General features: G+C 33.8%; 1 protein-coding gene across 4 annotated transcripts in view; it reads left to right on the forward strand.

Moving 5' to 3' along the window:
• LOC138318288 (pyruvate carboxylase, mitochondrial-like) overlaps positions 1 to 13645 on the forward strand; it is a 41814-nt gene extending 28169 nt beyond the window's left edge. For all 4 annotated transcript variants that reach the window (XM_069260506.1, XM_069260508.1, XM_069260505.1 and 1 more), the window contains 11 exons: positions 4287 to 4511; positions 4674 to 4830; positions 5213 to 5319; positions 5688 to 5821; positions 6439 to 6688; positions 7085 to 7213; positions 7777 to 7892; positions 8230 to 8409; positions 8804 to 9052; positions 9324 to 9464; positions 9713 to 13645. In XM_069260506.1, coding sequence (XP_069116607.1) covers positions 4287 to 4511; positions 4674 to 4830; positions 5213 to 5319; positions 5688 to 5821; positions 6439 to 6688; positions 7085 to 7213; positions 7777 to 7892; positions 8230 to 8409; positions 8804 to 9052; positions 9324 to 9464; positions 9713 to 9973 — 1949 coding nt within the window. In that variant the 3' untranslated portion in view covers positions 9974 to 13645. The remainder of the gene's footprint in view (positions 1 to 4286; positions 4512 to 4673; positions 4831 to 5212; positions 5320 to 5687; positions 5822 to 6438; positions 6689 to 7084; positions 7214 to 7776; positions 7893 to 8229; positions 8410 to 8803; positions 9053 to 9323; positions 9465 to 9712) is intronic.
• The last annotated feature ends 318 nt before the right edge of the window (positions 13646 to 13963 follow it).

Consider the following 13963-nt stretch of genomic DNA (forward strand, 5'->3'; position numbering starts at 1 on the left):
ACCAACAGGAGATACTGTCCACACCTGGTCTAGAAATAATAAATTATTGTAAACAGTGAATACACGTTTACAAGAATATATATGCATACAGTAATAACAATAATGAGCATCAAATATATGTAATATATGGTAAACACATATGGTTGGTTCAGTCGTAAGAATAGGAGAGAGCGATTCACACACGCCACATGTCCGCATACATTGGTGAAATCAGGGAATCTGTGGATCACAACAAAATTATTTGACAAGCAGAATCTTATGTCACATTGAAAAAAACACAATATTTTATTTTCTTGCATACATCTCTGGACTCTTAATAATAATTTAAGATAAAAATATCCCATCCAGCAGGTGTTCTATGATTTAAAGGTTTAAATTTCTCCACCTCAGTCTCAAAAAGTTCCAAACTTGTAGGGCAGTTACTAGATACTGTCTCGGTATATACCTAATGTTTCTTTAGTCACCCTAGCCTTCTAAACCTAACAAATGATCCTGACAGAATTTAAAAGATTAACCATAATATTTACAGTTTGCACTGACATGGACTCAATAACCATGATTTCTAGTATTATCATTATCAGTGTATAACGCACAACACGCATGGCGATTCTATTGTTACGTGAATAGTCTATGGTGTAGCAACGTGAGGTCATGACCCCACTTTTGGCGGGAACATATGAACGACTCGATTCCAATCAGCTGTTCAATCGAATTCGTTGACGATGATGAGAGAGAAAAAAATATGGGTAGATAAAGAATCTGTCATATAACTGTGTGAGAGAGTTCTTAATTACTTTTTATAACCTAATGTTGTAAATGAAGACACAAGCTTTAGCAGATGTCTTTTGTAACTTTTGAAAAATAACTTACGAGTGTGGAATAAATTCCATATCCAATAACGATGAGTTATGTAACCTGTTTCTTCCACAATTATATCCGTTTTTAGCCAATAGAAATACGACGAGGATAAGGTAACCTCAGTAAAAAGACACTAATTAATATTCAAAAGTCTTATTTTGATAAAGAATCCATTCATATAAAAGTCGTCGAATTAGGAACAACTTTATGTTGTAATATTTCTTATTTAACGTATTATTAAAGTTATTTTTTCAATGTTACTTAAAAAATAATACTCTTTGTCAGACTATAAAAAAACATGCGCACAGCAGAGCCGTGCCATTTACTTCCCGCCGAATAACCATCAATTCATTGGAATCAAGTTCAAGTCCGTTTCAGACTAATTTACTCTACCAAACTCACCAGCATTAAAGGATTTGTGCAGTCAAAAATGATAATTTCAATTTTTGCTGGGAATGGCTTTATTAGCACGTGTAGAAACCTCTCCGTGCCGCGCGCGACCGGAATAACCTGTAAGCCGTCGATATTGAGGTCCAAAATTCTGATTGCCCGATTATGCATATTTTCTAGCTCTAAACTGTGTGACGTGATAATAGTCCGTGGTTTATAGCTGTACTATAACTGATGTGCTATCACTTCCATCGACGGTCACAGGAAAAGCCGATCAATGATTTTTATATGATTACTTTTGAGTGAATTTAATCGTACATAAACTTTGGCTCGAATGTAAATAATTAAAAGAGTGAAATTTGATGTTTCAAATACTCTAATTTATGCTCTAATTGCAGGTATCTTCGTGTAATAAGGAAAGAAAATCCACACAGAAATAAAAGTTTCGGATTTTTTGTCGAGAAGTTCAGCAACGAATAAGCTTTAATTAGATAATGTTTTCCTGTAGTCTGTATCTTTGATACATTGTGAATTACAGTTTGTGACTGTAAAATGAAATTTTACGTAACAATTTAAGAAATCCTTGATTAAAGTATTGACGTACGTACACACCGATGATTGATAATTACAAACATTGTGTTGTGTGTTGCTAACTGAATAAATTGAGATACATTTATTACAATACCGTAAAACGTTTTAACATGTGGTAGAAAGAATTTACCGTATTTTTGATATTATAAAAGATCTAATATTGATATATTAAGCAAAACAAACTATTTTTTCCAGACCGAGTGGTCACTTTCAATTTTTAATCGATATACAAGTAGATACTCCGATATAGATATATGAATAGCCATGCCTTTGGTTTGATGGTTATGTAATACCTGGACCTGGATGTTGTTTACCTGTACACAACGCCATTCATTGAACTCACCTGTAATTACCTGGCCGCGGGCAATTTGCTATTCGGTGGACTATATCGGGTATTTGCTATTGTCTTACTGTCAATCAGGTTAGGACATACGTAAATTGGATTGTGATTTGAATTATGGAAACCCCGTACATCTATCCTCTAGGTTTTTTTTATTGCCACCTCAATTTTTAAAAATGAAGATTTAAAAGCAAATGGAAATAAAATATCCCTGATAATACCTAGGAATATATATATATATATATATATATGTCGTACACAGGTAAAACAATAATGGAAGTTGACTTATTCAGAAACAAAAATGGTTCTAAGAACTATTTCAACTAAAGATGTAACCTTAAAAAATAATCCAGTCTAATACTGTAATTACGGAATCATGGCATATAACAATCTCCCGTATTTTCTAAGGTATTAGTAAAAATTCTAAGCATGCATTTTCACCGTTTCGAATCTACATGTATAGTCATACAAAAAGGGTAAGAGCATTACCGCAATAAATATACTTATTTACATATCACTAAGTATATTTTTGAAAAGGTACAAGATATTATATCTATTTATAATGCCTGTATACAAGTAATTTCATTTTTCATTTGAATGCTATATGTGGTTACTTTTTGGATTTTACGATAAATGTTCATATATCATACTATTAAATCTCGGTAAAATATACAAAAGGATCGACAATGAATATACTATTTTTAGGATTTAGTATAATTTTGAAATAATGAATTTAAATCTACACTTATACTGTAATTTAGAAAAATATATCAGAAATATCATTGATGTATTTCTGCTTTTTAGTAAACGTTATGGATAAAGTTTCAAAGGCAACAATATAGATATACATATATTATTTTCGATATAAGTTCGGTATTGTTACTCCAATATCACACAACTGATAACCGTCCACATTTTATTTTTTCTCAAAAACTGCGCCGTGTTTGCATTGTTATGGCAGAAGTTTGAAATAAAAACACAGATTCTAGATATGTTCATGCTAAATTTTGGGATTTTTCTCGTAAAAAGATAGTGTTACATCAGAAATATATATAATAATGTATATTTGTTTCTGGTTACATTATCCTGTTTTTTATTACACAGAAATTTACATAATATGCTATCTCAGTCCAGACTGATCCGAACATCATTTTGATATCGCTATCAAATTGGACTGATTGTTTGAAATGGTGTAAATGGAATGCTTTGAAACTGAAAATATCTACATCATAAAGCTAGAATAACCGTTTACTCGAAAAACTCAAATTGTAGATGTAATGTATACGTGTATGTGCTGTATAGATATATAGTACTAGGCGTACCTTGTGTAGCAGCGGACTATTGTGACATCACAAGACCATGTGACCGCCTCGCTCATTATCTCTAAACCGTAGTCGACACTATCCGTAAATCACGACCAAAACCAACCGATAGCGCTAAAAGCTAGGTGATTCGTTGGGTGGGACTTGATTTTTCATTCATCCAACGCAATATCCTAACGTATTATCAAAACAAAAATTGGCTGCACAAATCCTTTAAGATCCTTTTCCGTCATAACGAGTTACACAGATTATTATACTTCACATAAAAAACATCACGTTTTTGGCAAATGCAATGATCTCGAAGTGGCGTGACGTCGCTCAATTATTGATGACATTGACATATGACGACATCGCACTGAGAAATAAGTAGTTAGGTCAAAGTTCACCGTGTCAGCCAATCAGAATGAGTACAGAGTTTATACCACATGTGGCATAAACAAATTGATAATCAACAGCTGCATCGTTTATCTCATACCCTGATAGTTGAATAACAGTGCCTTTTGTGGTAGAAATAGTATTTAAACTGTGTAGCTTCATTTTGCTCAGTAGAATGATGATGGTGATACATACATAGTGTCATTAGTGTGTAGTAAATTGATAAAAGATCAATACTTTGTAGTAGTAACAAATATCGATCATTTAATGATCATATTCCATATTATATACATTGTACATACTGCAGTATTAATTACTGTTTATACTCAAATTTATGTATATTAGCATACTCAGGTTGGAAAAATACATGATCTTGAATGTGTTTCTATAAGCTTCCCTCTTTGTTGCAGTGAAGTCACCACCTTCTGGTTGGAGAGACATCATTCTGAATGAAGGACCCGAGGGATTTGCTAAAAAGGTCAGGCAACATGATGGTCTATTACTAATGGATACGACCTTCAGAGACGCTCACCAGTCTCTGTTAGCAACAAGGGTGAGAACTCATGACCTTAAGAGGATCTCCCCGTACGTCTCTCACAGGTTTAACAATCTGTACAGCTGTGAAAACTGGGGAGGTAAGTCACACTGTATAAACATCTCCTCTGGCTATCTTATCTTGGTATTATTGTTTCCTTTTTCCGTTTGATGTTAACATGACTACCTGCTTAGATAACTCTGAACCTGTAGTGTGTATGTTTGAGGTATCAGTAACAGATACTTCATTGGTTACTTTCCAGGTGCCACATTTGATGTTGCCATGAGATTTCTCCATGAATGCCCATGGGAAAGACTAGCCACCCTGCGGAAGTTGATCCCCAACGTGCCGTTCCAGATGTTACTACGAGGAGCGAACGCTGTGGGCTATACTAACTACCCAGATAATGTGGTGTACAAGTAGGTGTCTGTAGATACTGTATATTCAGCTATTTTCACTGGGATATTTTTGTCATTTTGCACAACATGAAAATTGAATCAGCGAAATATTTGGAAATAGATGAATCATATAACATCTGAAAGCTAGATCATGATAATTTTATTTTCTCCTTTTCAGTTAGGTATTACTTTCTTCAATTGACAAAATATTTCAGTTCAAGTTTGTTGGCAAAGAAAGCTACTATCCGAGGTGAATAGCTACCACCTTCTACCAGGATTAAAATAAGATGTTGGCTGATTCAGTTAATAGATTTAACTATGTAGTATCCTTCACATCAAAATAGTAATTGGTAGAAATCCATTGAAACTGTCTTGATAAATGTGTTGATCTTTTCCTGTTTAGATTCTGTGACCTGGCCGTGCAACATGGTATGGACATCTTCAGGATCTTTGATTCCCTCAACTACATGCCAAACATTATAGTGGGAATGGAGGCTGTGGGCAAAGCTGGTTAGTATGTTTATTCAAAGTCATCATCTTTCTTAAACATCCTCTTTAAATTTCTGAAACAGCAGATAAAGCAAACCATCATCAGGATACTCCACTGTGGGTCAGTATTAAATTGAGACAAGGGGGCACATAGACTCACACACATTTGATCAGGTATTAGGCCAAGAGAATTCGCTCTAGAGAGACTAAGGAAAAGATAACTCTGTCTTTTACTGGGATAGGAAAAAGATTGCTGGCACGCAATTGACAATGAAGTAATTGCACGCGCTCGGCAAGGCTCATGTTGACCAGCTGAAATCTTTCACTCGGGAAGAGATATCCCTTTCCATTTGACAGACCTGAGTAAGATTCTTTTCATCTATTTCCAGGTGGAGTGATAGAAGCCTCTATGTCCTACACTGGTGATGTGTCCGACCCTAGCAAATCCAAGTATAATCTAGATTATTACCTGAACATGGCTGATGAACTTGTCAAGGCTGGTACACACATACTAGGAGTTAAGGTAAGTTTTCAGGCCATCAACTTTTATCATACTGCAGACCTTCTAAAGTAAGTTTTGATATGGTCTCAAGCTAGATTATTGAAGGTTTCAAACTCTGGTCAGTCTGCTATGTTTCCTCCTTTTCTTGTCGCTAAGCAATCACATATCTCAATACCTGAAGTTGTAGCATAGGTTTTTGTGTGTTGTGTCTTTGAGTAAATTACTGGAGAATGCAATGTGGAATATAGTGGGACCGGACTGTGTATATCCTCAGTGATAGTTCATTTAGTAGTCTAGACCTAGAGAATGACGGGTCATGGGTTTGTGCCCTGATATGACCTCTACATTTTGCTCTATTTTGTTAAAGCACAATACATGATTATGACTAAAAAAATTGGCAGGATCGAGATCTAGACTGAGGAGAGCTTAAAAAATACAAGATGATTAAATTTTTGGGATGCACTCTCTCTGTTGTGTCCTTTTTGTTCTTTTAGTGGTCAAAAAGTATAAAAAAAAAATCAATTTTAAGTTTAGATATCTGTTCTTCTTTATATCTATTATATTCTCTACTGGTTCATGTCTTTGTACTTAAAATTAATTAGATATGTATGTAACAATTAATGGCATTTTATGTATAGGACATGGCAGGGCTTCTTAAGCCCCAGGCAGCCACCATGCTGATTGGAGCGTTGCGAGAGCGATTCCCTGATATCCCTATCCATGTCCATACACATGACACAGCAGGTGCTGGTGTGGCATCCATGTTGGCTTGTGCCCATGCTGGAGCTGACGTTGTAGACGTTGCAGTGGATTCTATGTCAGGAATGACATCCCAGCCTAGTATGGGCGCTGTGGTAGCAGCTGTAGAGAGGACAAAGTTAGATACAGGTTGTGAAACATTTCCACTTTATGTAAAATTATAAGCTTCATTTCAATAATGGATATGTAGATACATATACGTATATAAGAATTTTTTACTAGTACATGTACTTTATTCTTGAGGCTTGGAATAAGAAAAATGTGTTAAAATTAATAGAAAAAATTGTAAGAGCGTGGACAGAGACAACCCTTCTATACTTCTTACTTTCGCTGATAATGAAATGGTATAACTAATTGAAGAAAATTTATTCTTTTTATAAAGTGACAGGCAAGAACTAGCTGCCATATTTGCACCATAATAAAGTTAATTTAACTGACCCCCTATAAAATGTTAAGGAGTCGAACCATGTCCAGTTCGGGTTTAGATCTGATAATAATCTTTAAAAATATCTTGATTTTATGTAGGTATCAGCATGGATGATGTGTGTAACTACTCAGCCTACTGGGAACAGACCAGGAACTTGTATGCTCCGTTTGAATGCTGTGTTACAATGAAGAGTGGCAACTCAGATATCTACAATAATGAAATCCCTGGTATGTACATTGTGTGTAATAGCAACAACTTTAAAGAAAAATTCCAATTCATATCATAAAGATTTAAATGTGAATCTCCGATTTGTTTCAAGTACAATTAAAAATGTGCATTAAATGTTGTGTTATTTTATGCAATTTTTTTATGCTCTTCTGAGCTAAATCACTTCTTTGATATCTTTGATATGTCAGAAATTTATGTCTCAAGGCAAAATAACTGATAATATTTTAGCACTTTTAGTGCCAGAATATTTTTGCTGAAATAATATTGTGCTACTTGTGGTATTTGAATTTTCTGTATTTTGTTAGCATAACAATCATTTTGAATGCGCTACTTCACCACTGTGTTAACCTGTTCAAGGTCATGTTTGCATTAAAGTTTGATTTCACAAAAATAAGTACATTTACAGTAATGTGTTGGTGTACAATTACTTATGAGATGCATACAACTTTATTTGTCATTTTATATAAATAGTCTATGTAATTGTGTTTTACTCTGTACCTACAACTGACATTGTCCTTTGATATAAACCAGCACTAAACTGTTTTCTACTGCTATTGTACAGGAGGCCAGTACACCAACCTGCAGTTCCAGTCTTATAGTCTGGGGCTGGCCGACCAGTTTGAGGAAGTCAAGAAAACCTACTCAGTCGCTAACAAGCTGATGGGCGATATTCCCAAGGTAGGGATATAAGCTTAAAGCTTGGGAACATACACTACCTCATCAAAGAAGTTTACCTAAATTACCATGGTTAAATTGATATCTACGGTGTTTGCATATTACAAAGTTATCTCCCTTGAGCAAAAGTGGTGAGGTTTTATCTGAAAAGTATATATATATATTACGCTCGCCAACTCATGACAACACAATCAATACCTACCCAACTCTGTATTGTGCAAAGATGGAATAAAATTGTTCGACTGACTACCATGGTATGTATCTAATTAGTGGTTGCAGGTATGGTGATCAGAGGAAACTCTTTTACTAGAAATTAATATTTCTCATTCTCCTTTTATAGGTCACACCATCCTCCAAAGTGGTAGGAGACCTGGCTCAGTTTATGGTCCAGAACAAGCTGACAGCATCCATGGTGGAGGAGAAGGCTGATGAGTTATCTTTCCCTAACTCTGTTGTCGAGTACTTCCAGGGTTACCTTGGTGCACCACCGGGAGGATACCCCGAACCACTGAGATCGAAGGTAAATTTATAATCAGCCATGTTCAGGTAGAAATTATCAGTGGATAATGTTTGTGAATGTGAATTGAACACATGATTTATCAACATGATAAAATGAGAAAATTGTGAAAGCTGAGTGTTTTGAAAAGCACAGAAATAGATGTTCTATTATTTTATAAGTTGCATGATCAGAAGTAAAATCTATTAGGCCTGTATACAACTGTTCGTCATTAATATCAATGTATCATAATCTAGAATGTAATATTTGAAGTTTGGCATAGACGAGAGCTGAAGAAATGTCTAGAGCTAAAATATTAGTGGCCAATAGGGAAAATATTGAAGGTAAACATAATGTTGCAAATTGTCATAAAAGCATTTGAACTTCAATAACCTTGCCTGACCTTGACTTTTTTCAGATCCTGAAGGACAAAGAGAGAATAGAACACCGACCTGGAAAGTCACTCCCTCCTATCAACTTTGATGACCTGAAGACAAGTCTGATGGAGAAACATGGCCAGGCTGTAAGAGATGTAGATGTGATCAGTTCTGCTCTGTACCCTAAAGTCACGGACGAATTCATTGAGTTCCGCAGTAAATACGGCCCTGTGGATTGTCTAGACACTAAAATGTTCCTGGTCGGTCCCAAGATGGCACAGGAAATAGAGGTAAGCTACTTTAAGATTTCATATAATCAATGATAATCTGGAAATGATTTGGCTATTTCAAATACTGGAATATTACTTTGAACATTAAAGTTTGTGGTAGGCATGATTCTTTACAAAAACAAAATTGATAATGAGTACTGTTTTCTTGTTCTTGAATGGTTATGCCATAACTTTATATTAGCCACAGAGAGGAAGGGTAGTGGGTAAATATACAAATATTGTAACAGTCTGGTCATCAAGAAATTTATAACACTTGGATTGTTTTTGATAGGTTGAGATTGAGAAAGGCAAGACCTTGTCCATCAAGACCCTAGCTGTGGGAGATCTCAACAAATTTGGCCAGAGGGAAGTGTTCTTCGAGCTGAATGGACAACTACGTTCTGTCATCATTACTGATCTTGAGGCAACAAAGGTAAATGCATCTGATATACTTTTTGTATTAGCATTATGTAGAATTTGATATTCCTTTTAGGGATGGGTTACTGTATGGCTTGTAATACATATGATATTCAAACGTTAATTTATGATGTACCATAATCACACAAACTTAACATAATTTTATTCATTCACATATTAAACTTAATGTTTTATAAAATCCCAACAAAACGTTTAGATAGCTGTTTTAACACTTTTTTAATCAACATCGAATGTTTCATTTAGGAGCTAAGTGTCCACCCCAAGGCCAAGAAGGGAGTCAAGGGTTCCATCGGGGCACCCATGCCTGGAACTGTCCTGGAGGTGAAGGTCAAAGAAGGGGACAAGATCTCCAAGGGCGACCCTATCGTCGTTCTGTCGGCCATGAAGATGGAGATGGTTGTGAATGCTCCTGCTGACGGTGTGGTAAAGAGTGTGGCTGCAGAACTCAATATGAAATTGGAGGGAGACGACCTTCTTTTAGAAATGGATTGTGAGAAAGAATAGACAGCTGACATTGTATATAGAATGTTGTCATAGTAACACCAAACCACGTAATGAGATTCAAATAGGACTGGTGTATACTGTTAATTTAATTTATCATTTCCTCATCTTTTCATACCAGATTATGTAAGCTACTCAAGTCATTAAGCTTAATTTGACATACTTTTTAATATCATATGCTTCATTTAGGCAATGTTATGTATTGTTACAAAATGTTTTAATCAGTTTTTCCATTGACAAATATTCATTTTTTTGGCAGGACCATACTAACAATATAAAGATTCAGATTGATAAGGATGAATTTTATGTAAGTCGCCCGAGGGCTACATACCTTGTATTAATTTGTTTATCCAGTTTATTTCCATAGTTTAATGTGTATAGGGAAGTAATGATATTCATTATCTTGTCTTGTCTGGATGGAAAGGCTGGTATTAAAATAAAGATGCAGCGTCCGTCTTCCATTTCTTAAATACATTCTTTGAAAAATGCTCTCCTTCAGAGATACAGTGTATTTGATCTAGTTTTTAAGGAACACTTTAGGGGAATAAGACTGATATTTTATAGGGGTACTGTAGGTATAATTTCAAGTGTGAATGAACTATACTTTAGTGTACTGGGTGTTATATAAATAAGATGGACAAACTGGATTATCAATGCATTGCACATAATTGTTCTTGCCATTATCCATCTTTTGTTGTGTAGATAGACCAATATAAAGCCCACAAAACTGATATTTAAACTCCTTGAAATCTGTCAATTACTTGCAGTTATACTTTATGTACAAATGGTCAAAATAAAGGTAAGCATTTACATTCATTGAATCCTTGAAATTTAAAGCCAAAAGACTACTTCATGTACAGAAAATTTCAGATGATGGATTCAAACAAAAAACACAAGATGAGTAATATGGGCATTACTGTTTTCTTTATTGTTTATGAGGTTTTTTGTTTTACCACCAAAGGATTTTTAATTTCTAAAATGTTGCATTTTTTCATAGATTTACAGATTGATGTAAAATATTATGTTCTATTCGAGATACTGTTACTATGAAATGGTTTTACATTTTAGGGTGTGTTATTGATGATGTATCACATCAATTTGTTTGCATTTACATAACACATCTAATATTTACAAAATATGTAAAGATCTCTATTCAGTCTACATTATTTGCTCAATGTACTGACATTTATGAAAGTTCTTTTTCCTCTATTTTGTTTTGTTATGGAATAAATATGTTGCCTTCTATAAAATGCATGCAAAATTGAAGTGGAGTTTGTCACTTCAAAGTTATTGCTACATTTCTTATAAAACTGCTATTGATTTTTCATTTGTTATTTTACTCGCAAATGATGTGTTCATTTTATGCATTTAAAAGTCAAGTTCATGTGTTCTAAAAACAACCAATAATTAGCCAATTATTAAGCTACACAAAGACCTTTTTATTATTGATATGTAAATCATGTAGAACTACTATAATTTAAAAAAATGAGCAAATATCAGAATACCAAATTCTTATTTAAGATCTAGCCAAATAGACTTACGGGTAACATTTCCACGTCATCTTATACTCCTAATAATATGTCCATGTAGCTATCATACTTAACTTGTATAATATACCTGTAGATCAAAGTATCTGTATCCTATAAATAAACATATCATATTATATTTAGATATGTATACAGTTATACTGCTGTTATAGGGTTTAGTAAATGTATGGTTAGTTTTGTTTACACCTAGCTCCAAATTATAAGAAATCATAAAAAAAATGCTGTAAGTCTATAAAAAAATCAATATCTGTAATTTTGACTTCAATTGACCATCAAAGGGGCCTCAATGTCCGCGTGGTTTAGGTGTTTCAGCATGTCACCACTAGATCCACCTCTTGGTTGCCAGTATAAAACCCACCGGGTGCAGTTTGTCAGATACCTGACTTTAGGTTCATGGTTTCCCTCCACATCCTAAACCGGACTTGCCATATGGTCTTTATACACAGGTCAAATTGTGTTATAATTTACCATTTTGGACCTTAAAAATAGTCTTATTATTAAGCAGGTGGTCTTTATATATAGGTGGTTGCTAATGCAGGTTTTGCTATAGGTATTATGGAGTCACAGGGAAATGTATGGTATTGGGGAAGAAGAGAAGGTCTGGATGTAGTAACAATATATACATATCACCAGTGTTATTGGTTCCTTGATGTTCATGATTACTAATAATAAAGTCTTAGTTCTATAGTTTAGTGGCCTCTTCATTTTCAGGAAAAATACAGCATTTTTGTTGTTTTTTAACTGAGCAAATGCATAATATCATAAGTATTAATAAGTGCTTGTTAAAGTACAGTCTTGTTGTGGGGATGAGGGACTAATATGGCGATCTGTTCATATTTTAGATAAACATTGTACATGTATTTCTTTACTGTTGAAGACTCCAAAATTGTAATTTGTAATTGATATATCATAAAGAACTTAAATGTTTCCTGAATATGTATGTTAAAGTAATTTACCAATGCATACTATCGCTAATAAATTCTGTACAAAATTTTCATATAATTCTTTTTTTTTTAAGAAAGGTTTTTAGGATTTTTTTCTCATTATTTTGCTAAACAAATATATTTGATATGTTAAATAGATATACTCTGTTGATACTGTAGTGATTTCATGTTATCAAACCTTAGCTAGACACCACCACAACAAGGCTTGTTTAAAGAGCGGACGGAAAGTAGTCATAGAAAATAGAATATTTTGACATTTGATTAAATAAACCATCATTTGATTTCATTATTTTTATTAAACATTCCAGGTGAAAATGATATATTTGTTTAAAGAAATTCAATATTACTTACTGAATTCTAATTTTTCCAGCTTACATCTGAATAACATTCTAGATCAAGTATGAGAGAACAATTGCCATTATCATAACCTACCAAGGTATATACTTTGATATTGATGTTTTGAAAGGAAACATTTACAGGTGTATAGTGCTTTTAATTTTTAACTTTCTGAATTATTAAAGTTATTTGCATTTATTGAACAAAGAATGCAGAAATATGTATCTCGTTAAATGATGTAAGCAACGAGAGAGTAAATCTTATTTACATTTTACAAACAATGCCAGTCTTAGGTAGAGAAGAGTGCTTTCATGTGTTCATTGGTTTTAAAGGTTTTAACCAAAAGTTGATTTTCCCAAAATAGATGCATGTATAAAAATGTATAAAGTTTTTATGTATACATATATCATAATATTTAATATTATCCTTACAAATGCATAGTCATAGCCAAAGGACCTTTTACGGATTGTATCTAAACAGAAATAAACTAAAATGTGGCTTTCACTAGCTTTCACCAGCGTAATATCTTTATGAAGTGAAATTGTAGAGAGTAGAATTCCATCCATTATGATAGCCTATCTAGTAATTAACTAATCCTATTATTTTTTATATGTATATTGGATCGATTTAGAAATATTAATATATATAACATGAATCAATGCAGTATAACAGCGACTTGTCAAACTGTACCTGGCATTATCGTTTTGACTGGTGGACACCCATACTTTGTTATATCGCTATGTTATTGTGTTTATCTGTGTACTGTTTGAGTTTTACATGTGAGTGATGCTGTATGTGTATAGACGTTATATAACCAGTATTTAGATGAAATAAACCATGAAATGGGACTGTTGTTGAGTTGGTAGCTACAAGACTGAGCTCATCAGACAATATCATTTAAGTCCATTATTTTTGTAGGTCAAATTTTTTGATTCTTGAGGAATTACGATTACCATCCATCATTCCCTTCATAAGAAAAATCTTATTACTCTGGTATTGGCCAGAAAGAGCTGCAGGGCTCAAATATTTCATATGTGGGTTCCTGACTGTGCCCACTGCATTTTAGATTGACCTAAAACAGCATGTCTGACAGTTCAAGATGAACCATTCCGAGACAGTTTAAAATCATCTGGTATATTGTTCTAGTATCATTTAAATACAAGATT

The sequence above is a fragment of the Argopecten irradians genome, chromosome 3, assembly GCF_041381155.1.
Source record: "Argopecten irradians isolate NY chromosome 3, Ai_NY, whole genome shotgun sequence".
Classification (NCBI taxonomy): Eukaryota; Metazoa; Mollusca; class Bivalvia; order Pectinida; family Pectinidae; genus Argopecten; species Argopecten irradians.